The 23,207-nt window shown below is 51.6% G+C and overlaps 1 protein-coding gene across 1 annotated transcript in view; it reads left to right on the top strand.

Annotated features, from left to right (window-relative positions):
• The window catches only part of PAX5 (paired box 5), a 144,538-nt gene that overhangs the window by 16,083 nt on the left and 105,248 nt on the right, over window positions 1-23,207 (top strand). The window contains exons 4-5 of the mRNA XM_009321278.1: window positions 1,306-1,370; window positions 3,394-3,522. Of these exons, the coding sequence (XP_009319553.1) occupies window positions 1,306-1,370; window positions 3,394-3,522 (194 nt within the window). The remainder of the gene's footprint in view (window positions 1-1,305; window positions 1,371-3,393; window positions 3,523-23,207) is intronic.

Here is a 23,207-nt window from a genome sequence, read left to right as displayed (position 1 = left end):
CAGCCCCCTCTGATGCCCCCGCCAGGCTGGCTGCTCTGGCCCCTGGCAGGGGAATTTGCTGCCAGGGACCCAGCCACAGGAGATGTCTAACACCCAGCAGCTTCGCTTTGGGGCTGGCAGCTGAAAGCTGGCTTACTAACAGACCTAGTCCCCGCCAGCCTCCATCAGACTCCGCAGAGGGGCGGGAGGGAAAGGGGACAGCAGCACGTCCTCTTTGGGATGGGGCCAGGCATCAGCGGTGGTGGTTCTTGTACTGGCTCACGGGGTGACTTTCAAGCAAGCAACTGCTGTTTCTTTGTGAGAATGCATCCCCATGCCAGCTCTGTCTCATGCCCTGCTTCCAAATTCACAGCAGGCAGAAATAGGAGAAGAGTTTGTTAGGTAAGGAGAGGAGAAGTGCTTACCGCAGCATTACCGCTGCGTAAAGAGCGCATCAGGCAGGGAGATGGGCGGTGAGTGAGCAGTGTGCCTCCTTCAAGCCTGTTCCGATTCCGCTGCAGTCAGTGGCAGAACTGTGTTATCTCTGGAGGCGTTTCAGACCCCGTCTTTTCTTTTTTCACAGTGCATTGGCAGTTGAGCACTTGGTAAAGCACCTCCCCAGTTCTTCTTAGCAGCTGCCCTCTGTCCTGCAACACAGCACATGCCTTCTAGTTTTTCTGCACCTCTGAATTGACATATATTGACAATTTTCCTGATTGACATGATTATAAATCAGAGCAGAGGCTGTCCCCAGCAATGACAATGTAGTTATTCAGCTTTTAAGACTAGCATTTAGTCCAACACATTTTTGTTTTAGTATTGATTTGGCTAAGCAGGTCCTTTTCCAAGGTATCCAAGTTCTTCAGCTTTGTGAGTGCGGTACCCGGGGCAGTCTAGGGACAGCCTTGCAAATGTGTCCCAGCACCTGGAGGTGCAGATCACAGCCTGCTGGGACATCTGGACCCAGAAGTGTCCAGCTTCCTGAGGAGGGGGTGCTGGGCCCAACAGGTGCCCAAACAGCAATGGATATCTCTTTCTTGGGCAGTGAGGACTAGGTCCTCAAAGGCACCGAAGCACCAAACTCTGCAGCATCCCAAGGACCGTGTAGGAGTCAGTCACCCAAATGTCCCTAACGGCAGGGGCTAGAGGCAAAAACATGGTCCTGGGTCCACCCGCCATCAGTCTTTCAGTGGATGACGAGGGGATAATATGCAGAAAAGCATTTTTGTGTTCATGTAAGTGTCCTGAACTGAAAAAATAGTGTCTGATGCCCCCTGCAATTGCACGCTTAATGCTAAGTAGTCATTTCTTTTCAACTACATACAGGATCATACGGACGAAGGTGCAGCAGCCACCCAATCAGCAGGTCCCAGCCTCCAGTCACAGCATAGGTAAGGAAAACTTTTTTTTTTAATATAAAAAAATAGCATAATGGATTACAAATATTCTAAAGAACTTTTAATCATTCTTATGGACAGATAATTCTGCATAAAACACTTCAGCACACGTGCTAATGCGCCTTCTTTGTCATTCTCCAAGGGCTGAACATAGTAAATGAATTTTATAAATACTGCTAAAAGGTTTTGAATTTTACTGATTATTATGATAAATAGCTTTCACCATGAGACAGAAAATTGAAATCTAAACCAAAAAACCCCCACTAATGGGTGTCTATAGAATGTCAGATAATTAAAGTAATAAATCAAGAAAGGGATACTTATTCATAACATTTTCTGCATCATTAGTCAGTAAGTAGTTTTGAATGTGTTTTTTTCATCTATCAACCATCCCTTCCATAATTCTTTGTGCACTTGCAGTCTTGAGTGAAGAGGTAGCAAAACTTTCTGAAACTTTAATTCAGCTGCAGACCAATGATGCTGTGCCTTGAGGCAGGCGATACTGGTGGAGGGGGTCCCTGGGAGGAGTATCCCGGGTGGTGAGGCATCCTCAGCCCTTCACAAGGCTGATGGTGTCTGTTTGGGGGGGGTGTCGCTATGCCATGCCGCAGCAGGGATGGAGGGGCTTGGTCTGGGCTCAGGGCTGCTTTCTTTTTGTGCTTGTTCTGTGAAAACTGCTGGAGCACGGGTAAGCCCTTGCTCCATAAGCAGAAGGGAGGCAGGGTGGGGGCCCTGGTTCCTCTCTGCCTTCACGCTCTCACCTGTGAAATGGGGAAATGCTTGCTGACCCCACTTGGCAAGGGTGGGGCTGTCACCATGAGATACAGAGTGTGGGCGCAGAGCTGCGTGAAGTCTGCGGGCTTGTCAAAGAAATCATGCTGCAGCCCCATGTCCTGAGCCTTTCTCTCTGGGAAATGCCAAAACAGTCTCAGAGGAGGAAAAGCATCCCTCAGTTTGCTATAGTGGCTTAAGGGGTGTGTCTTCTTGAGGAAAACAAGAGCAGAGCAGAGAAGTCTTGTTTCTCAGGGCTTGGGGTTGATAGAGGCAGCAGGGATTTCCAATGCCCGTTTGCTCCATCTGGGCTGTGGCTGGGGGTCTTCTGTGTGGTCCTGCAGAGGACCACCCCCTGCTTGGGGGCTGCACAGTGCTTTCTGGGACATGGGGACATGCCAGCGCAGGCTCAGCCTGTGAGCAGATGGAGGTGCCGTTGGTGCTCCTTCCTCTGCCTGCTTCTGTACAGCTGTGGACTCCCACAGCATCGCGCGGACACGGTGTCTGCAGCCCCTGGCGGGCATCTCCAGGCTTGTGTTGGCTGTGATGAATGACCCCCCTTGGCTGCACACAGCCAGCACCCTTTCCTGAGGGCTCTGCCAAAGCAGAGTGGATTTAATTCATATTTTGGGGAGCGTCAGGGCCTTTCAGCCACGTGGCCCACAGCTGGCCATCCCCGGGTACCTGGGTAACCCAGCTGCCCAGGGGTCTTCACTGGCTGGAGGCTGGTGGCTTGGGCCAGCAGGACGCAGGCAGCAAACCAAGTCCAGCGAGTGCAGGCTGCTCCGTGCCCACAAGGTTCCTGCACAGGAAGGCTGCAGCCTGCCCCGGGGTCTCGCTGGGGAGCCCATTTGTGGAGGCTCCTCTCTGCATGGCTGTGCTCCTAGCCAGCACCGTCCACCTTGCTGATGACATAGGCTGGTGTGTTGCCTGACGGAGTCCACTGGCCTGAGCAATGTGCCTTCCCACCATGTCTCGCTTGGGACAGGGCAACCGACCGCTAAAGGAAGAGCATCCCCTGTCCCTCAGCGCATGGCCCCGGCCCCTCGTCCCATTCCCGCCCCTGCCCAGGGCTGCTGCAGCATGCCACTGGGCTGGGCTGGGCGGGGGTCCTTCCCCGGCTGGAGGGACTGCGGTGGCTGGCGGAGCCCCAGACTGCCTTGGTCACGCCGTGGGGGCTGGTGGCTTTTGGGTAGGCTGCCACTTGTGTTGTCCTGCCTGCTGACCATCTGGCCTTGCCTTGCAGCCTCCACGGGGTCTGTGACCCAGGTGTCTTCCGTCAGCACCGATTCCGCCGGCTCGTCCTACTCCATCAGCGGGATCCTGGGAATCGCCTCCCCCGGCACTGAGAGCAACAAGCGCAAGCGGGATGAAGGTAGTGGGAGCTGTTTTCTGGCAGGGGGGTGCGTGCCGATGCATGGCTGGGATGGGTGGGGTGCTGGGGCAGATGCTGCGTGCGTGCGATGTGATGGAGCTGCAGATGCCCCCCATCGCTGTCAGCTGTGGTGGGGTTTGGTCCCATTTTGGCAGGCCTTTGTCAAGGTCACAGCCCACCGGGGGACCTTTGGCATGACCCGGTGGTCAGAGGCAGGACCTCTTCGAGGAGCAGGGGCTTGTCTGGGTGTTTCAGAAAGCACTGGGGGTGTGCCACAGTTTTTAACCAGACCCTTCTTCTGACCAGGGAACGTTTCCCTCCTGACAGTGAGAAGGGGAAGAGTCACCATTATGTTGACTCTTGTCATGTTGAAATGTAAATGTATATGTTGAAATATAACATGTCAGAGGCGTCCCCATCCACAAAGAGACAGAAAATTAACTGCAGAGCTGTCTGCTATGCTGTGTCTCTGCAGGTCCCCCCAGTGCTGGGGGCTTTTGTGGGCCCAGGGCACGGAAACAAGCACAGTCTGGTTGGGGTTGGGCATTGCCAGTGCTCCTCAGATCTGCTGCAGGGTTTATGGTCCTGTTTCATTCTGTGTCCTGGGCACTTTCCTAATGAAAACACTGCTTTGGAGAGAAGGACGTGGGGGATAGAGTGGAAAGGAAAAGGAGAAATTCTGCATTGGTATCTTACAAAAGTACCTTTAATCTAGAGCATACCTTTCATTTAGTAAGAGTTTACAGAGAGGAGTTGAGGCCAAGACTGGGGACGCGCACGTGGTAGCAGAGGGGACACCAGAGCCTTAGCCGTGATGCCGTGGTTGTGGCTGCGGAGGGCACCTGGAGGAGGGGTGGCTGCCTGCCCTGCAGCAGAACTGGGGACTGAGGGTCCCCATTTGCTCTTGGTGGGGGTGCTGCCATCCTGCCCGGCAGCAGGTCAGGCTCCTGCCCCTTGCTGTGGAGCACCCATTGTCCCTGGCTCCTGCGGTGCCCATGCGGGTCCAGCGCTGCCCTGCAGCCAGCGCGGGCCTGCATCCCTGTGCCTCCCCCCGCTGCCCCCCACTGCCCCCCACTGCCCAGCCCCACAGGGATGGAGGGAGGGGCTGGCGGGTGGACAGAAGCTGTAGTGGCATTAACTGAATCCCTGGGGAAACCCAGCTAAAATCGGGCGAGGAGCCTGATGCCCGAGCTGTGCAAACAGGGTCATGTGTCTGCGGATGCGCTGGCGGAAATGCCTGGTCAGGTCGCAGAGTAGTGCTTGGTTTACTGAAACTGGGGGAAAAACTGCAAGAGGTTTGTGGTGCCAATTTCAGCCACGTGGGGACTGGTCCGATGGTGGGAGTATAAAACTCCCTGTGTTCAGGTACTTGCTGAATATGCCATTGTTAGTTAACTCTGTGATCGTACATCTGATTTTTTTTTCCGAATCAAGGCCACAAGTGCATAGATAAAAATATGCATTAAAGCAGGTAGGGTAAAAACTTTATATTTTATCAGCCATGTCAGGAGAGAGGCCATCTGTGTTGAAACCACACGGCTCTGTCACATCCCTGTCCTGAAGCACCGGTTCTTGGGTGCCCGTGATTAGGAAGAATCTCTGGTTTAAACCAGGGAAGACTCTGGCTAAGGCACAAGAAGCTCCTGAAATTATAGAGAAAAGAATTGTTTCCTTGGAAAGATCAGAAGCAGAGCTGAGAAATTCCCCAGCTTTTGCCAGTTCACATTTAGAAAGAGCACGTGATTGCTAAAACAACCCCCATCGTTTCGGCAGGATGAGTCATGATTTTCGAGCTCACAAGCCGGACAGTAATGCTGTCCTCAGCAGACCATTTAAACTGCTTTTATAATAGTTTCAGGGCTGCAGATTTAGAGAGGCATAAACAGATACTTTAACGTCTTTGTGTGTTTGAGGGGATCCCTGGGAGCATCCATAACCCCTCCCCATCCTGCTCAGCACAAGGTCCCTCTGCATGGGTGGACATGAGGTGTCCACAGAGGCGTCCCAAGGCTCCACGCTGCAGGTGATGGGGAGGTGGATCATGTATGCTAGCCTCTAACGTGAAGAAGAGAAGCATGTCATCTAATTATGGCCTGTATCATGATGCAGATGCACAAGGGGGCAGAGTTAACTTTACCATTTCCTGACTTTGGAGAGCTGGAGGGAGACTACCTCCGTATCGAGCCCCTCACATCATGTCTTTTGCCATGTCGCACCATTTCTTGGTAGCTGCTGCAAGGTGTGTGCCTGCTGCTGTACCTCCCTGCGTACATCTCCTGGAGCCACAGGCTGCACAGCGCTGGTCCGGTGGTCCCGGCTCCCCTCAGCCTGGGAGCGAAGTGGGGTGGACTCGCCCCTCCGGCTTCCAGCTGCATCGAGCACTCAGTGTGATTCATTACCCGGTTTTGTTCTCCTCACTCTTGACATTTTTTTAGCAGATGTCACCAGTCTTTAACCCAGTGGGGAGCTTGCTGGGTAGCAACAGGGGCAAACCAAATCAGACAGTCTTTATTGGTTTATATAGCTGAAGGTGTCATTTTTTTCCCTGTTGTAATATGGACTTGGAGCAGATGTGCCTTCGTGGGGGATCAGTTGCTTTCACTTGTGGTTAAAGGACATGCTACTGGAGACTGACACAAGAAGCAGGCTGTTCTGTAACGAGGCAGAGAGATACAGTCAGCTGCCGCAGCCCCAAGCAGCAGAGGCTGCTGGGCAGCAATCTCGCTGCTTTGCTTGCAGATTGGCTCCTTCTAGTTCTGTGGCTGTGCATTCGCCTGGCCCCGCAGCTCAGGAGAAAAGCTGTAGAGGAGGAGATGGGTGGCAGGGGTCTGCAGAATGATCTTGCTGAGCCGCCTTCTAGAGAACAGGGTGTGTTTTAGGGAAGCCAAGGGTGGGCAGCGAGACCCCAGAGTCAGAGCGGGCTGAATGCTCCATCCAGTGCTTACAGCTGGCGGCAGTGCAGGGACTGATTTCACTCCACTGCTCACAGCTAGTTGAGTGCCTGGTGATGGTCCCGTAATGGGACAACTGACAGGGTCTGCATTTTTGGGAAGTGCTGAGCATCCCCTGTCTGGAAGTCAAAGCTTTCTGAAGTGGGCTTAAATAATCCTTGGCGAGCTGTGAGAGGAGGGCAAAGGGAGCTGCGTCCCCAGGCAGGCGCACAGGAGTTTGGGCCAGAGACGGTGTGCAGGGCACGTTTTGGGGATGAGGGGGGGTCGCTGGGCTGTGAGTGCTCTGGAGGAGGATCTGAGGATCCTGTGAAAGGATGGGGGAGGAAGGGCCAAAGCAGGGAAGGCAAAGCCTGCCCCTCCTTCTCCCTTCATTCCTCTCTCCCCTAGCCCTGGTTTCCCTCCTGCACGCTGTAGAGCTCTGCAGGTAGGGGAGAGCCAGTAGAAGGACTTAAGCTGATAAGAGTGACACTCCTCGCATGTTCGTGCCATCACAGCTGAGAGGGATCCTGAGGCAGGCACATGTGCTAGCGGCATGGGCTGTGGCTTTCACTTGGGATCTTCTCAAGAGCTGGTGCTGTCTCTGCAGGAGAGAGGTGTCTCTCCATCAAAGCCAAGGCAAAGCCCAGGACTCCTGCTTCCACCACAAGACCTATGTGCTTTGTAAGAGGCAGGCTGTGTGTGCTGCCCCCTTGTAACCGTGTTCATCTCCCTGGGGCGAGGCATCATGTGGGGGGCGATGCTGGCTGCCATAGGAACAAGCTCGGTGGAGAAGCACCATCACACCTTGTGCAGAGCCCTCTGCTTGCCAGTCCAGGAGGGCTCGGGCTGCTCAGTCTGAGCACGTCACATCTGTACATGAGTTTTGCCTATGGCACAGGCAGCTGCCATTTGTGCTCTGCTCCAGCCGGCAGTCGCTGTCAGGGCTGGCCTGGGAGCGAGGGGAAGAGGCTCGATTCCTGTACCCTCGCAGAGAGCTGTGACTGGCTCTTACTGGATTTATGAACAGGGGTTGGAAGAATTATGTGAATCTCTGTTCTCACACCTCTTCCTTGCTTTAGGCAAAACGCAAACCATATCCCTACATGGGAATGATGACCTCTGGAGCAAATGCCGTGTATTGTGTTGGGGAACTTCATGCCTAGTTGTGAGTCTTCTACCAACTACGTGATTCTGCAGCTGTAAATGTAGACATTTACATGCTTTTAGTAGCTTAGTCCAGTCCAAGACCCACAGCCTGACTGATGCAGAAATATGCTCATGCCCTCACTTTGACACTGTAACACGCAGAAATCTCTGATACTGGCAGCTAATAGGGACAGTTTGCGAACATGAGCAGCAGCCAAGCCAGGGTGAAATCCGTTTGCATACTACAGTTGCTCCATAAGTCCAGGACGCCTGTTGTGTCACCAACACTACGTCTATGCTGCTAAACTAGAGACCGTTGGTGCACAGGCAGAAACTTCAGCTGGCCCATCCTGCTTTAGTTAGCACCACCCCGGCATGATTTTGACCTGTGCAAGCTGGTGTCCTCTCAGCCAGTGTCTGCTAATGCAGCGGTTGGCACAGGGGGGGCATCACTCTGCTGGTCAGCTCAGGTGCAGCCGTGATGGTACAGAGGATAAGAGAGTTTCCTTGCAGGGACACAGGCTGTGCTAGACCAGTCGGCCTGTTTTCTTCCCTTGTGTAGATGCAGCTGTTTAGAGCAAAAGGCTATGTGCAGCCACGAGTGCCTTAACTGCAAACTGTTGTCCCAGCTCTGGCCTCTGCCAGGAAACACTGTCAGAAGCAAATTGAGCAGGACACCCTCAACAAAGCACCGCGCAGGATGCAAGTGTCTGCTACCCACCCACCCCTTCTTGCTGCAGAAGAGGTTTGGCAGATGTAAATACCTGCACCGAACAGCTGCACAGACCATATTTCAAATTCACTGGTATAGAGTCTTCTCAGCGGTGGAGGCATTTGGGGAATTGAAACCAGCATAGCAGGAGACCTTCACTCGTACGAGTTGTTTTGTTTCCATTCTCACCAACCATAACCCTACGTTGCTGTCAGCATCTGGTGTGATGATGTAGGTGCTTGTGTTTTGTTTTCTCAGCTGAACTCTTTGAAAAATGCCTTTCCTTTAAACATACTTGGTATATTTAAAGGTGTTTGGGTCACAGCCTTCTGTCTGGGAGGATAAGCTTCCAAGAAGGGCAGAGATGCTAATGAGAATGAAAAGAAACTGGGGGTGTTGGTGCACAGATGCCTTATAAAACCATCCACTGTTACAATCACCACGTTTTCACACAGGGATGCCCCAGGTTAGGCACGTCTGGGCATCCAAGCAGCACCGACCTGCACAGCCGGCTGAAGCTGCTGGGCACATTTCTGACGGTGCCAGCACTGCAGCGGCTGTGGGAGACGCCTGCCTTTGAGAACGGCAGAGCAAGTGCTTTGCACTTACAAATGCGGACATGAGCTTGCCGTGTCAGTGATACATCTGGGGGAGAGACACCAGGAAAAGCAAAGCAAGCATGACTAAACATGAGTGAGGACTAATAATACAGACAGTATTTCTGCATTTCGTGTCTTTCCTCCGTACCAGGCCCATGAACTATGTTTTCCCAGTGGGACAGAAACAAGAAGCTGCACTCATAGCTAGGCAGAGACTTGCAAGACTGTGGGTGTAAATGCCTTGGAGGCTGCACGGCAGATGGTCAGCAGCCTCAAAATGGAGCACAACGCTGAGTAGGTGCTGCCAGGATCTTCTGTCATCTCCTCTTGTGGCTGAGGGACAATGCAGCTTCCAGGGCATCTACTCTAGGATATTGCTGGGAAGGCTTGTAAAGTGTTTTTCCCCTTTGGTTTAGCGTCACTTCTTTAAATGTTGAACACCAGAACCACAGCTCGTACCCAGCTCCGCTAAGTGTGATCAGGTGCGATGTCCACAGCTCTGTCCCCATCTGAGCTCTGTGCCGTGACCTGCAGTGTATTCATGCAGCACATGAATTGTGTCCAGGGACATCCTGCTGCTCTGTCTTCTTGTGGTGGAGACAAACATCTGCCTGTTCTGCCCTCTTGGTGCCACTGTCCCGCCCGTGCCCTCCATCCGTCCTGCCAGCAGAGACCTCCCACATTGTCACTGAGCACCATGCCATGGGAATGTCCTGGCTGGGCTGAAGCCCTGGCTGAAGCCTGCGGCTCACCTTGAGGGGTTATAAGGACAGCCCTGCCAGCCGTGGGGTTAGTTGTGAGTGTGTAAACCCCTCTTTCTGGCCATGGCGCTCCAAGTCTTCATAAATGCAAAGTAGATCTCATTGTAGCTTCCTTGGCAATGGAGGATCTTTATTCTTCTGTCTTTGGGGGCTGAAACATGGGACTCCTCTGGCCACCCATGGGCCCCTCTTCCTGGCAGCCAGTGCTGGCAGAGGACCTGGTCCTGACTTTGTGAGTACTCTCAGGGTACCGCTTGTCCAGCACATCTCTGGTGAGATACTGCTCCGGCATAAAAGCCCTTTCCTCTCTTGGAGTTGGGATCTCCTCCTACTCCAGACTTACTCCTTGGAGTTTCCTGAATGTGCAGGAACATGCAGTTTAGTCACTTTTGGCCTGGGGGGTTTGAGCATCCCCGTCAGGGAGGACTTGCTGAACAAGGGGTCACAGTGCTGCCAGGGACTGCAGGGTGTTGGACGGTCGCTGGTGTGGGAGTGTGGGAGATGAAGGAGCCCACAGACGTGTTTGTACTGCCTGTCCATGCTCTGGCACATCGGCAGGAGGAAAATACGGATTGCAGCCAGCGGGTGATGGAGTTCAGTGCAGAAATGAACCACTGGCGAGGTCCCGTGTTGACAGAAGGCCCCATAACTCCTCTCGCCCCACATAAGGACCTGAGCCTGACAGTACGTGGTGGGGATCGATGTTGTCCTCTTCAGCTCTTCCTTGGGGTCTTCTGCACTGTGCAAGTGATGTGCAAAGGACTGAAGCCTTTGGGGATCTGAACCGGAAGGGAAACAGTCAAAAACAGACTGTGAGGGGAAAAAAGCAGGAGGTTATGGACAGAAAATAAATCACGTGCTAATAGAAACTTGAACTTTGTGATGCCAAAGTGCCAAACTGTAAGTCTGGGCAGTGATGAATGGTGAAGGGGTACCCAGAGGGACCACCGAGCAAGTGGAGAGGGAGACTGGCACTAAGACTGCCGTACCTCCTAACTGTACGGCACTGCAGGGGGGATGCCTGCCTGGAGCACGGGGGGATGCGGGTGCAGACCCTGCTGCCGAGTCAGTGACGGCCAGAAAGAGGCAGTGGAAAAATACATAAAAAATCAGAAAACCTCCGTAGTGCAGGTGGTCAGGCAATAGAGGTGGAGTCATCCAAGTCCATGCAGAGGTTAAAGAGAAAGAAACCCCCTCCGGAGTCCCAGGGAAGTGCTGGAGTTTACTTTAATAATTTCTAGGCCCACTTCAGCAGTGCTTACTCACTGGAATTGGTTTTACTCCTGGGGATAACTCCAGTGACTACGATGAGATGAAACCTTTGAAGGGAATGGGGTCTCACAGGGTCGGCAAGTACTGATTTGAATTTCTCCTGCTGATGTAGATTGTCCTCTGCATTCAGAGATCCTTTCCTGGTGTTGCAGAGTGGGGTGAGCTGTTCATCCCGTCAATTTGTTAGCTCCTTGAAAGAGATGGTTTTCCCTCACCACACAGACATGGAAATCATCCTTTTAAATAGAGTTTGATCTGGACTTTGCTAGTTATGTTGCAGCGGTGGCTTCATCTGTGCTATATCCAATGGAATCTGTGGCTCGGTGGTTTTACTTACTTATTTATTTATTTATTTATTTCATTGAAAGCTTTTTTCCTGAGTCCTTGGTTATAATTTCCCACAACACTGGGGCATTTGTTTTGTTTCACTCTTTGCATTTACCTTTTGTGCACCTTACGAAGGGCATTCTGAATGTGCTGAAGTGGCAGCAGCCTCTGGCCACGCTGGCAGTTTGACAGCGGCACTGGTGGTGTCACCTGTGGACGGTGCTGGTTTGACACGAGTAGTGACGGTGTCACCCATGGATGGTGGTGGTTTGACACCAACAGTGACGGTGTCACCTGTGGACGGTGGTGGGTGTCTGGAGGAGGAGTTTGACTCCCCCAAGGCATGAGGCTGAAACCCTTGGGTGTCACCCAAGAGCCACCCTCCATCTGTGGGGTTATCAGTGCTGAACCAGTCATCCCGGATATTATTAAGTGGAGCTCAGCTGGCACAGGATTTCTCTTTGAGAGAAAAAGAGAGTATTTTGACATTCCTCATGAAATTCTAGGGAAAAAAGAATAAATGTGGGTCAGTTCAGATCTCAGCTATGGCAACGTTAAAATGGTGTACTCTGGGCTTCTGAGAAAGTTCTGCACGTCTAAATCTGTGAAAATGAAACGAAAAGCCATTTCAGCACCCAAACCGTGCTGTTCTGACATTTGAGGGCAATGTGTTCCCATGAGCGCTACTGAGGGAGGACGGTGGTTCTGGGGAGGGAAGGACCAACCTCTGCCCAGCAGAGTGATGGAGCCTGCGGGCTGAGGTCCTCCATCGCTGGGACAAAAAATCCCTTCAGCTCTGTAGGACAGTGGGAGCATCCCATGCTTCTATAGCCGTCTGTGTGCTTCCCAACTTCCCTGCGACACCCTGAGCTGTGAGTGTGCTGAACGCCTGGGGCTGCCTGCATCCCTGTACTCTGGGCTACCGGTGCCAGCGGATGACCTCTTCAGGATCCCTGTGGATGTGGGGCATGGCCAGGGGCACAGCAGTGGCTGGCGGGCAGCCGTCCCTGGGGGCGGACATCCCCGTGCCCTCGCGCCTGAGGGGTTTGGAGGGCTGGTTCTGTCCCGGCCATCGGTGATGCTCGCCCGTGGGTGGTTTTATGCGTTCACAGCTCACTGCAGGAAAACTCCCTGCCAGCGCAGCTGCCCTTTCCGAGTGAGCGGGTTACCGGCTGTCTTGTGCGCACGTCAAGCGTGTTTGTCACTTTTCTCCTAATGCAGTCCCCGGGGCCCCTATTTTCAGGAGAGCTCTCCTCCAGCTCTGGGGTGAAGCCCTGCCGCTTTGCCACCGGCTTCCACAGCGTGGGGATTTTCCTGGAGCTATGTTAATGAAAAGCCCAGACTTCCACCACTCCTTACAGCCCTGCTGTAGCTCCAGCTGTTCTCATCAGGAGCTGTCGAGTGCTAGATGCTTTTCAAGGAATAACCTCTTCATATAGGTTTAGCTGAAATCCAGTTTAGGGGTAGATGTCTTGTCAGATTGTCCTGATGGTGCCAGTACCGGGGCTGGCCAGGATTCTTTTGTGGGAATTTTTCCAAAGAGAAAGCAGTTTTGTTGAAAAGCAGGACTTGTCAATTTTGATGGGTGTTTGTTAGAAATGCTAATATAAAATAAAATAGAAAGGTCATGAGCAAGATGAATCATTCTGATTTTATTGAGAAATGGGTAGAATCCAGAGAGGAGGAAATACTGAGGTGCAGTTACAGTGTGTGTATGTACCTGTGTATCTATACAGAGCATGTATGCACATACCTTTAATGTATCTATCATCTACATATATATACAGAGAGAGGTGATAAAAGTTTTGCCTTAGGATGGATATATTATATTATTCACAGACTTTCACAATTAGCTTTCCACGTCGTAAATGGTGATAGTGATCTTTGAGAGGACTGAAGAACAAAACCAAGAAGAGAAAAGATTGTTGTGTGGGTTTTTGTTGGTGTCCCCCGCTATTTTTGTGACTTTCCTTCAAATGATGCGCTTGAGCGAGGTGTTTCTGTGAGAGGAGGGTTGCACACTTCATGTCGTGATGTGTGACTCTGGATTTTCCCCTTTTTTCCCTGTGTGTCTATCTGCGTCGCTTGGGTCTGTCAGAATACATCCGCGCTGTTAAAATAAATGCTTCAATTTCAAGTGTGTAAGGGGAGGTCTGGGGGGCTGTGGCTGGCTCAGCCTGCATTTACCCTGGAAGAAAGAGAGTTGGCCAGTTGCAGATGGTGCTTGGAGACACAAGGGCTATTCCCACATGAAAGATCCAATGCCAAAGCACTAGGTAAATGATTTGGCACCTCCGTGGTAGCAGAAACTCTCCGAGTGTCATGTATTTCTGTGTCAGACTTCCTCTGTGCCCCCTGGAAACAGTAGTGGCTTTCCCTGACCTCGTCCCATGTTCACTCTGCACGCCGGGGCAACCTCCCGTGCGGGGGCGCGGGTTGGCCAGAGTCTCAATCCCACCTCCCAAGTCTGCTCTTCTTCCTGGGGGAACAGTAAACCAGATTCTCCTGCAGGTAACGGCAGGTTAGCTGCCTTCTCCACGGTTGCACGAAGTGCAGCGCTAGTACCAGGATTATCCTGCAGGATTGAAATCTGCTTCTGTCGCAGCTGGTGCAAGATTTGATTTGAGCTTACTGGGATTTTAAAGTCAGAATTATTTTCTTGGCTGAAACAACAAACTCCTGAAATCCTGAATGATAGTGGAAAACCACTTTTTCTCTTGATGCTTTGTAAAAAGCCAGAGTTAATATTTTAAGCTGTAATTGCTGTTGTTGCCAATTGGGAAGCTCCTGGTAAGCAGACAGTGCAAAATCAGTGAAACGCAGAAAATTGGGGTGTCCTGAGACTGGAAGTTTTCTCTGGTTCAGTTTTTGTCTGTCACGGCCTTTGTGTGTACTCTTTGCACTGAGCGTTATTTATTGCTAGAGGTAGTTGTGCAGCATTGACTGAATCCTGCCAATTTTGGCCTCTCCTGGCATTTGCGGAATAGTCCCATGATTTACAAATCTATCCCGTTATTCAACAAACATTGGAAGGAAATGCAACACAGGCTGTGGGATTATTTGCACCAGACTTGGTGACTGCATTTTGCACTTTGTGTGGTTTTTAAATAATTGAGTGAATGGCTGGTCATTCTGAGTTTGCAGAAGTATTGGACTCATACCTGCAGGATGTCTATATTGTCTGGATGTGCCTAAGTCAAGAAGACCACCTTTACAAATTTGTCATGGTGTAGTGACCAGGATACAGCAAAGCTTGGAGAGAGCTTACAAAGGACAGCAGTTTACTCGCTGCGTGCTGTGCTGGAGCACAAAACCCTGGGGCAGGCCTTGTTCTGCTGTGGAACAACAGGTGGAAGTAGGGAAGATGTGTTTTGCAGCCTGTGTGCAGTGGCTCTAGTGCAGCTGGTGTGTGCAGGGCACATGCACGTGCACGGGCCGTCAGCCTCTGGTGCTCGGGCTTTGTGCGTGCCCTGTGCCTCCCAAGGCATGGGCAGCCTGTGCATGCCCAGCAGCTGTCTGGAGTCCCAGACATCCAGAAGCCCAGGCAGAGCAGCAGCAACCATCATCAGCAATCAGCAGGAGCTTTGGGCAGACGGCAGGACATCCAGGTGTGCTGCACAGACAGCCAAATCCCTCTTTTTGTTCTTTTTTTGCTGGAGCAGATTTTGCAGATGGAAAAAGAAGACCTAGTTGGGAAAATCCAGGGATACAGTGTCCCTACCTGCCCCAATAACATGTATATGTGTTTGACAGATGAAGTATTCCACTGATGTTTTGCTGAACTTCCACAAGAAGATGAATTTTAACTTGTTTCCCCCCTGCATATTCAGCTAGGCTTCTTTTTTCTGTCTGTACCTCTGGGCAGTTGTCCCAGGTGGTCTGAGGTTTATTTCCCTGCATACCAGCTCTTCTGTCGTGACAGGGGTGAGCACAACACTTGTGCTGATGCACCCCACCAATAGCTCTGGAGCAACTTTGCAAAAGCTTTTCCTTGGAGTCAGTTTTAGAGTTACGGCCTTTGCCTTCTCTATTTTCTTCATGAACCTCAGCTGTGGAGACTGGTGCGTACATGGAGGTGCCTGCACAGCTGCTTCCTCGTTTCAGTGTGTTCTCGCTTGTGGGGCAGCGACCATCCACATAACGATGCCCGTGACTTCAGAGATGGGAAGAGCAGTCGAAGTGCTTGCACTTCTGAAAGCAACGAACGTCTTTTCTTCTGGCAGATGCCTAGAAAATTTGAGGGTGGAGTTTTCCCATGTTTTATCTCCTCTGAGAATCTGCTGAGAGATATTTGTAATTAAAGTATACTTATAGTAATTACTTTAAGGTTATGGCTCTAGCAGGAGACTGATTTTCCTTTGCTGCTGCAGTTTCACATTACAGGTGGAGGTTGGAAGTCAAGGTCCTTTAGCTGAGGTGCCTCCCCAGACCCCGTGTTGGAGGGAAATCCAGTTAAAATCTCCCATCATTGGGCACTGATCTGGTTGATTTGTAGCATGGCAAAAGAGATGTCTACAGCGGAGGTCAGGGTATTGGAAATCTGTCAGGGACTAACATCAGCGAAATGTGATGGCTTTCTGACTGCATGGACCCTCCATCTTCATAAAACAGCTTCCCTGAAGATGTGTACTGGGGTGCTGAAGCAGTGAAACATCTGAAGGCTGCATCTGCAGCTCTCTGAATTTCTTTGGTCACAGGCTGGGTAAGGATTTGCGGCTGTTGCCAGCACTTTGCTTTTTCAGAAACTTTCTGCAGCCCCATCATTGTGGTACTCGAACATCTTGCAGACAGGCACAGAGCCAGAGAAAAGATGTCTGCTGTAGTTCTGAACAGCAGGATGCAGGACAAGTGCTGTAGGGATGCTTTTCTTGTGGGAACTAGTGGTGTCACTGAGGGAAGGTGCTTCTTTCAGATGCTTTACACAAATCACATCAACTTTTAGTCAAAAAAGTGAAGAATGCAATCTAAAAAGCAAACTTGCAGTGGGGAGACCTCTGAAAGAAGAATTTTGGTTGAGTGGTGGCCATCTCACAGGGCAGAGCTTAGTTTCACCTTGTTGCAGCAGTAACTGGTCACACGCTGGGTTTTGCCTGGTGGGCTGTTGCGCTGCCCTGGGGGAGCTAGTGTGAACGGGCTTTCACCTCCACACCACCACTTCTGATGGCCGGGATATGTCTCCTCTTCACCCATTTCGGTGCGTCATGAGAGAGAGAAGGCACAGCCCCAAGGGAGAAGCTGTGAGACAGTTGGTGCACAAGTGCACACATCAAAGGCTTCGTGGTGGCTGAGCATTTCAGGTGAAGACACCAGAACGTCTTATATCAACTAAACATGCTTCAGCCCCTCCCTTATAATTCTGAGCATTTACTGTTGGACTTTGCGGTCAAGGTATTCCTTCTGGTTTCACTTTCCTTGCAATATAATTTTCTGTAGCTGCTGTCTCTGGGCCATTTGCCTGTCAGATCATTCTTTGGAAGGTCTCATAATGAACGGTTGTTGTAGGGCATGGCAGGCTGCAGCTGCCTGATCGCCCTGAATACCGTTCCTTTGAGTTGGGCAGATTTTGTGGTGGAGGCTTTTAAAAAATTCAGATCCTTCAGATGTGGTACTGACTTCCTGACGGTCTGATATGAGGGCTCAAAGTGCGTGCCTGAACGCAGGCAGCTCATGCGTTACCTTGTGTGTTAACTGGAAACCCTTCAGTGATGCCCACTGGTTTGGGGTCGGACTCTAGCAATGTGGGGATGGGCGCGTTCCTGCACCCTCTGCTCCGCCCGTCCTCGGCTGGGGGCGAAGGGAAGCCCCCAAACCAACCGTTGAGCCATCTTGCCAGCTCAGAGACTGTGTTTGCTAGCTCCTGCGGCTGGAGAGAGCTCAGGAGCCTCCCGCCGTGTCAACAGGGCTCCTCTGCATTTCCTCCTGTCCGCCTGTAATGGATTTTACACCTGAGTGGTTATTTTTGGTGGTACAATTCCTACCTGTCCCAAATGGGACATTTTGTCTCTTGTTACAATTCACAGAGCTAGTCGGGGCTGCTGGTTTCATGCTGTGCGGCATCGACACATGATGCCCTTGTAAACATTACTGTCAGCAGTGGCAATTCCATCTCTATTGTCCCAATAAGATTTCATGCTTGACAGTGCCTGACTTTTTTTTCTGTAAGTCGACTAATAATAAATAGTCATGTAGTGGGTTTTTCCTTCTCTGATTCCTCAGATTTCCAATTGCTTCCCTGAGAACTGGCACCCGGCCATTCTCTCCCCATTCTCGCCCAGGTTTCCTCCCAGGCGGGAGGACGCAGGAGGTGGCATTTCTGGAAGAGTGAGGTTTTGTGACACAACAGAGCCTATCTTCTCCTGCCTAGCCCCAGCTGGGGGGACAGAGAACGGTCCCCATCCATCATGGCCTTGGCTGGCAATGGGGGGAGTGGCCAAGGCCTGGCGCGGGTGGCCCAGGATGGGAGGAACATGGTTATAGATGTGCCTGAATGCAAGGAAGTTTTTTTTTGAACTGTTTACGTGTGTGGCTTTGAGTTTTGGATTTGAGTAACTCTTCAGTTTACCCATTCTCCCTGTCTTAAACCCACATGGTCCTTGTTGCAGAGGCGTTTGGTGCCTGACAGTTTGATCACCACAGCACCTTAGTGGGTCAGTTTACCTTAAAGAGGGAGGTCAGGATGTGGGGATGATGAGAAAGCTGTCTGTGGTTCCCCAGGAAGTTAGTGTCCGGTGCGTGAAATCAGTGAAAACTCTGGGACCTCTTGGTCTTGTTCCCGTTTGCCAGGTCACCCTTACGGAACCTCGTCACAGCCAGGGTAAGTTCCTGAGTACCCTCTCTCCCAGGATGCCATGGATGAAAATGGAGCCGTTGAGTTGGTGTCTTGGTTCTGGACTATGAAACTGGTGCCACTTCACTACTCTGTGAGTGGAAAATTTGTTCAGCAGTGGGGTATCCATGTGTGGTTCCTCTGACCACTGCTGGGGCAGGAGCCCCTGGCCAGTGGTGCCCACCAGGGATGAGTTCTCACCAAGCTTCCTGAGATGCTCACGTCCTCCGTCCTGCCCCCAGGCCCTCTCCTGCAGAGCAGCGTTTCCCCTAGCAAAATGGGGGCTGCGGACGCTGTGGGAGGAGTGGGAGGAGCTGGTGTGGTGGCAGTGGTGGACAGGGGAAGCTGGACAGACCTGCAGGGGAGTGGGCAAGGGTGGGGGGCTGCCCTCGGCACATCACCACCATGCAGAGCGGGTCCCTCAGGCAGCGGTGGAAGTGGTGATCACCGACCAAACCAATCTCGCGCCGCTGAAGCTCCCAGCGCTATCCTTAATTCAGGAGAGACACAAATCTTCCTGTGCAAGCTGTGAGCTTCAGCATCGCCTTGCACCACCAGCCATGGCACCATGCTTGCTGTGCACCCGTTTGTCACCTTGGAGATGAAAACGAGCCAAAATCGTTAATCTCTGTTCTGTCCTGTGGCTCTCCCAGCCAGGAGGCTTTCCTCACCTCCGATATTTAAAAAAAAGTAATGGTGCTGCTTGAATTTGCTTCCTGACACCCATGCTGAGTTTGTAAGCTGGTCACATCTAACCAGTTACCACAAAATTGATTCTGGAGCCTTCTGTTTAGAAACCTGCAAGGTACATCCCAGGCAATCATGCTATCTCCATCAGGCACTGAATGAACCAGTCAATAATCACCATTGCAAAAGGCGCAGAGGTCTTTCCTATTACCCTTGATATTCTTTTATGAGCATCTCTACATAAGGAATAGCTATATGGCTGGACAGATGGAATGTAGATGGTCACTATGCATGTGCATGCGTATAGTATATATGTGTATATATGTGTGTAGATAGATCTAGATATGTATACACAGGCCAGTGCGTTCCTCGTAGCTCGTTCTCTTGCTTTCTGAATGCGTCATTCAAATACATGGGCCCGAATTTTTAAACCAGCCTTAGCTAAACCTGTACAGCCTCTGTCCAAAACCTTGTTGTGGAGATAATTGCAACTACCATGACAATTGCCCTCGTAGGTGGCCAGCCCAGAATAAACACACCTGTGTTTTTCTAAGGTGCCAGAGGATTTTTGGATGCACTACAGACAATTTATAACGGGTAGGACTTTGCGGACAGGAGATCTTTACTGCGTTACAACTTTGGTTAGAGTGTCCTCACTTCACCAGTGGGGAAACTGAGGGACCAGGGGCTGGAAAAGTCTTGCTACAGGCTGCCAGCGGCGCTGTGGAAGAGCCAAGGCTTGGACTCAGGTTGGCGGAGACCTGGTTCACGCCCTCGCGGTCACGCGCCGTGCCGGCTCATTTCAGTGTGTCCCAGGGAGCCTGCCCTGCCCTCAGAGGAGCCATCGTCTGAGGCAGCCACGTCTGAATCTCTCGTGCCTACTCACAGGAAGGGTGTCCTCGCCGACATGTCCTTGCACAAGAAAGACACGGTGGCCTGACAGGCAAAGCTATGTCTGTTTTCAGGTTGATATGATCCATTCCCTTTCGCTGGGTATCGTGCTTAGCTGGAGGAATGTGCATGCATGGGGATGTGTTTTTTTCCCATGTTGTACCTCTGTGTGCCCCATATTCCCTACCCACTCATGGACCGAGTCTGTGTACACAACACAGGGGAGTGATGGAGATCCATGAGTAAGGGCTCCCTCCGCATCCAGAGAGGTTGTAACTGATTTTGTTGGGCTGTTTTCACGGGCTTTTGCTCTCCCCTGCTTTTTCCTGGGTGATCCCACAAGCTCTGTGGGAAGCCGAAGGCGGTGTGGGCAGGGCAGGGCAGGGCAGGGCAGGTGGGGTTTGGTCCTGCCCAGTGCCCGTGGGTCGGGTACACTCTGCATCTGAGGGACTTCACCTCTTCATCACTGATCAGCGTTCACCTTTTCATTCTGATTGCACTTCTGCTCCACTTTACCTTCCTGGTCACCCTCCAGATCCCACTGCTGCTGTTGACCTCTGGCTGCCAAGGACATTCGTTTTTATCACTGATGCTCATCTGCCAGCCCTCCAACCCCGTTAGTGTGAATTGGTCCCATCCCCTTTCCCTCTCGCTGCAGGCACAGGCAGAGGACTAGTGGTCTGTAGCAGGACATTGTGATGGGGTGTTACTTTGCTTGTGAAGTGGGATGTTCTGGGGTCTTGTGCCAGCAGTCATCACTGGTTCTGGAAGGGCGAAGGAGCAAGGGGAAGGTGTCTTACACCCTGCTTTGGTACGTAAGCACCAGCAGGTGTCATGTCTTGGTTAGACCTTTCTCCAGGTGAGAGGAGACCAAATGCTGCTGTGGTGGGGAAGGTGTGGTGACGCGCACAGATGCAGCCCCCATTCCCGTCGCAAGGTGGGGAGAGCCCACCTGCAGCCGCCACACGGGCTCCTGCTCCCTGTGCTCCCTTGCTGTGTTTCAGAGCCTGCTCACGCAGCTGTTTGTCGTGGGAACAGCTTATAAACTCCAGCAGCTCTGGCCACCCCATCGCCTCCTGAAATACAGCTGTTGGGGAGCAGCAGCCCGAGCTAATGAGGGTTTCTGATGACGGGATGAGCGGAGATCTCTGTCAGCAGCTGATGAGCATTGCGGGAGAGGAGGCGGCCACCGCAGGAGGGAATGGGGTGGGCCCACCGTGTGAGAACCGAAACCTGGCCGTCTGGTGGGTACTGGCAGCTATTAAAAACAAATCATAAATGGCAATACCAGATACAATTGCATTGAGATAGCAGAGGTCCTGGGGAGTCCTGATGGGCTGCCGATAGTCAGTTGAAAAAAATTGCCCAGTGCTGTGATACCTCAGCTCCCAATAACAGAGGGCAAATGGCCTTCCAGGGGGAGATATAGATTTTCCTTTGAGATATGGAAAGGGAAATAAATTAAATTATGTTCGAACATAGGGTTCTCTCTCTCTGTCTAAGAAAAAGAAGAGTAGAGAGAAAGGAGGAAGGGAAAGGGGGGAAAGAGAAAGAGAGAGAAAATAAGCTTCAGCAGGCATTTGCAATTTAATTGATATTTGGCGGCAGGAAGCCAATCAGTATAAGTAAATTGACGTTATAAGATAAGAATAATCGCCTAATGGGATGCCTTCCCCCATGGCTGCGGCAGGCCAAATAAATACGGCGTCGCGCGTCGAAGCAGCGTGGTGGCCGTTCCTGGGCACAGCCTGCTGCCGCCACACTGGTGGGGCTCGGTGCGGGCTGCGGATCATTTTTATGGCATCTGTCTCCGCTCCCCGAGAGCAGGCAATGAGGGGTTGCGCATTGATTGCCGCTCCAGCCAACGGCGGCTGAGGGAGAGACCGTAATTAATGGCTTTATTTGCTGGAGCACCGCTGAGAACAATCGAGTGTGTTATGGTAACGACCAGTGCCTGTGTTCCGGCGGCACGGGGAGGCATCGGAGCCTGGAGGGCAGTCCCTGGGCGCGGGTTGCCTTCCTGAGGGCTGGGTGCGGGGCGTGATGGTGGACGTGAGCAGCAGCACTCGAGGGGCTCAGCTGGCACGGGCGGGCAGCGAGGGGACGATGCCAGGTGCGGGGTACCAGCGGCGTGCTCCCGGTTCATCCCAGTGGTGGTGGCAGAGCAGACCCTGGGTCATTGGTCCGCCTGCAGCTATGGGCAGAACTGCCACACCTTCTTCGGCAAGAGGGAAAACAGCAATGGGTGCTGGTGTGCTGGCGGAGGGTCCCCTCGTGTCCTACCGGGTGGGGGTAACGGCCTCACTGCCTGACCTCCCCTGCTTTGCACCCACCCCCCGGCCACTGCCCCTGTGCCTGATGCGCAGCAGTAGCAGAGTTAGCTTCACACGTTACAAGTTTTCTTTCTTTTCTTTTTCTAAAAAAAAGTGTCTTTCAGAGATTTCACCCGGAAGCAGAGTGGTGCAAACTAGTAATTTCTGTGAACTGTGCATGGTTTCGTCTTGTCGGCACTAGCTTTAGCTGGGGTGTGGGAAGGTGGTCGTGGCTTTGCAGAGCATGCCTTGTGAAGAACCCATGGCTACGTGTAAATGTTTATGTATATGCACGTGTACATGTGTAAAGAAGAAAAATTGTAGGCAGCATGCCTCCTGAGTGTGCTTCCTTTCTTCCTAAAGGGAATAAAGACAAGAAGAGAGTTGGGGAAGTAAAACCATGAAAAATTATAATGAACCCCTCCTAGAGATTCTGTAAATCTTTTTAAAGAAAAAGTGCTTGTCTTTTACTTAACTACTTGTTGTTCATCACAAAGTACAAAGTTGGAGATATTTTCAGTTTTTGATTAACTGAAACTAATTTATCTTAAAAAGCCTGCCAGCTCCTCCTAAAAAATTTTATTTTCCGGTTTGCAAAGCATTTTAGACAAAAGCTACAATGAAAAAGAATTGTGCCTTGCACAACTCATAGAAAATAATTTGAAGAGTTTGCTTACACCTAAAATACTGGTATTTTTTAAATACGTGTTCTGTTGCCCTGGTTGTGCAGAGTGGCAATCTCTTGGGTTACGTACATTTGCACTAGCAATGAGAAGAATGCCTCAGAAAGCATCCTGCGCTCCATGTCACGCGCTGCACCGCACGCACGGACAGCAATGCAATAAACTGCAAGAAAGGCTGACACACTGGTGCAAGACCCACCTGGGCCAGAGGATGCTCCCAAAATGGGAGCACCTTGTGGGTGAGGAGGGGCTGCTGCCTGGGCTTGGTCAGTCATGAGGAGTGAAGGCTTATTTACTTTTTAATACTTCTACATGTATATAGATAGATAGATACAGATATATAGATAGATGATAGGATGAGAGGAAATGGTCGCATCCAGAGGGTAGTGGTTAATGGGTCAATGTCCAGATGGAGATTGGTGACGAGTGGCATCCTGCAGGGGTCCGTATTGGGACCAATACTGTTTAATATCTTATCAATGACATAAGACAGTGGGATCGAGTGCACCCTCAGCAAGTTTGCAGATGACACCAAGCTG

This window comes from Pygoscelis adeliae, unplaced genomic scaffold, assembly GCF_000699105.1.
Source record: "Pygoscelis adeliae isolate BGI_AS28 unplaced genomic scaffold, ASM69910v1 Scaffold433, whole genome shotgun sequence".
NCBI lineage: Eukaryota > Metazoa > Chordata > Aves > Sphenisciformes > Spheniscidae > Pygoscelis > Pygoscelis adeliae.
Note: the sequence above shows the minus strand (reverse complement) of the source record. Positions and strands in the feature narration are given on the sequence as shown.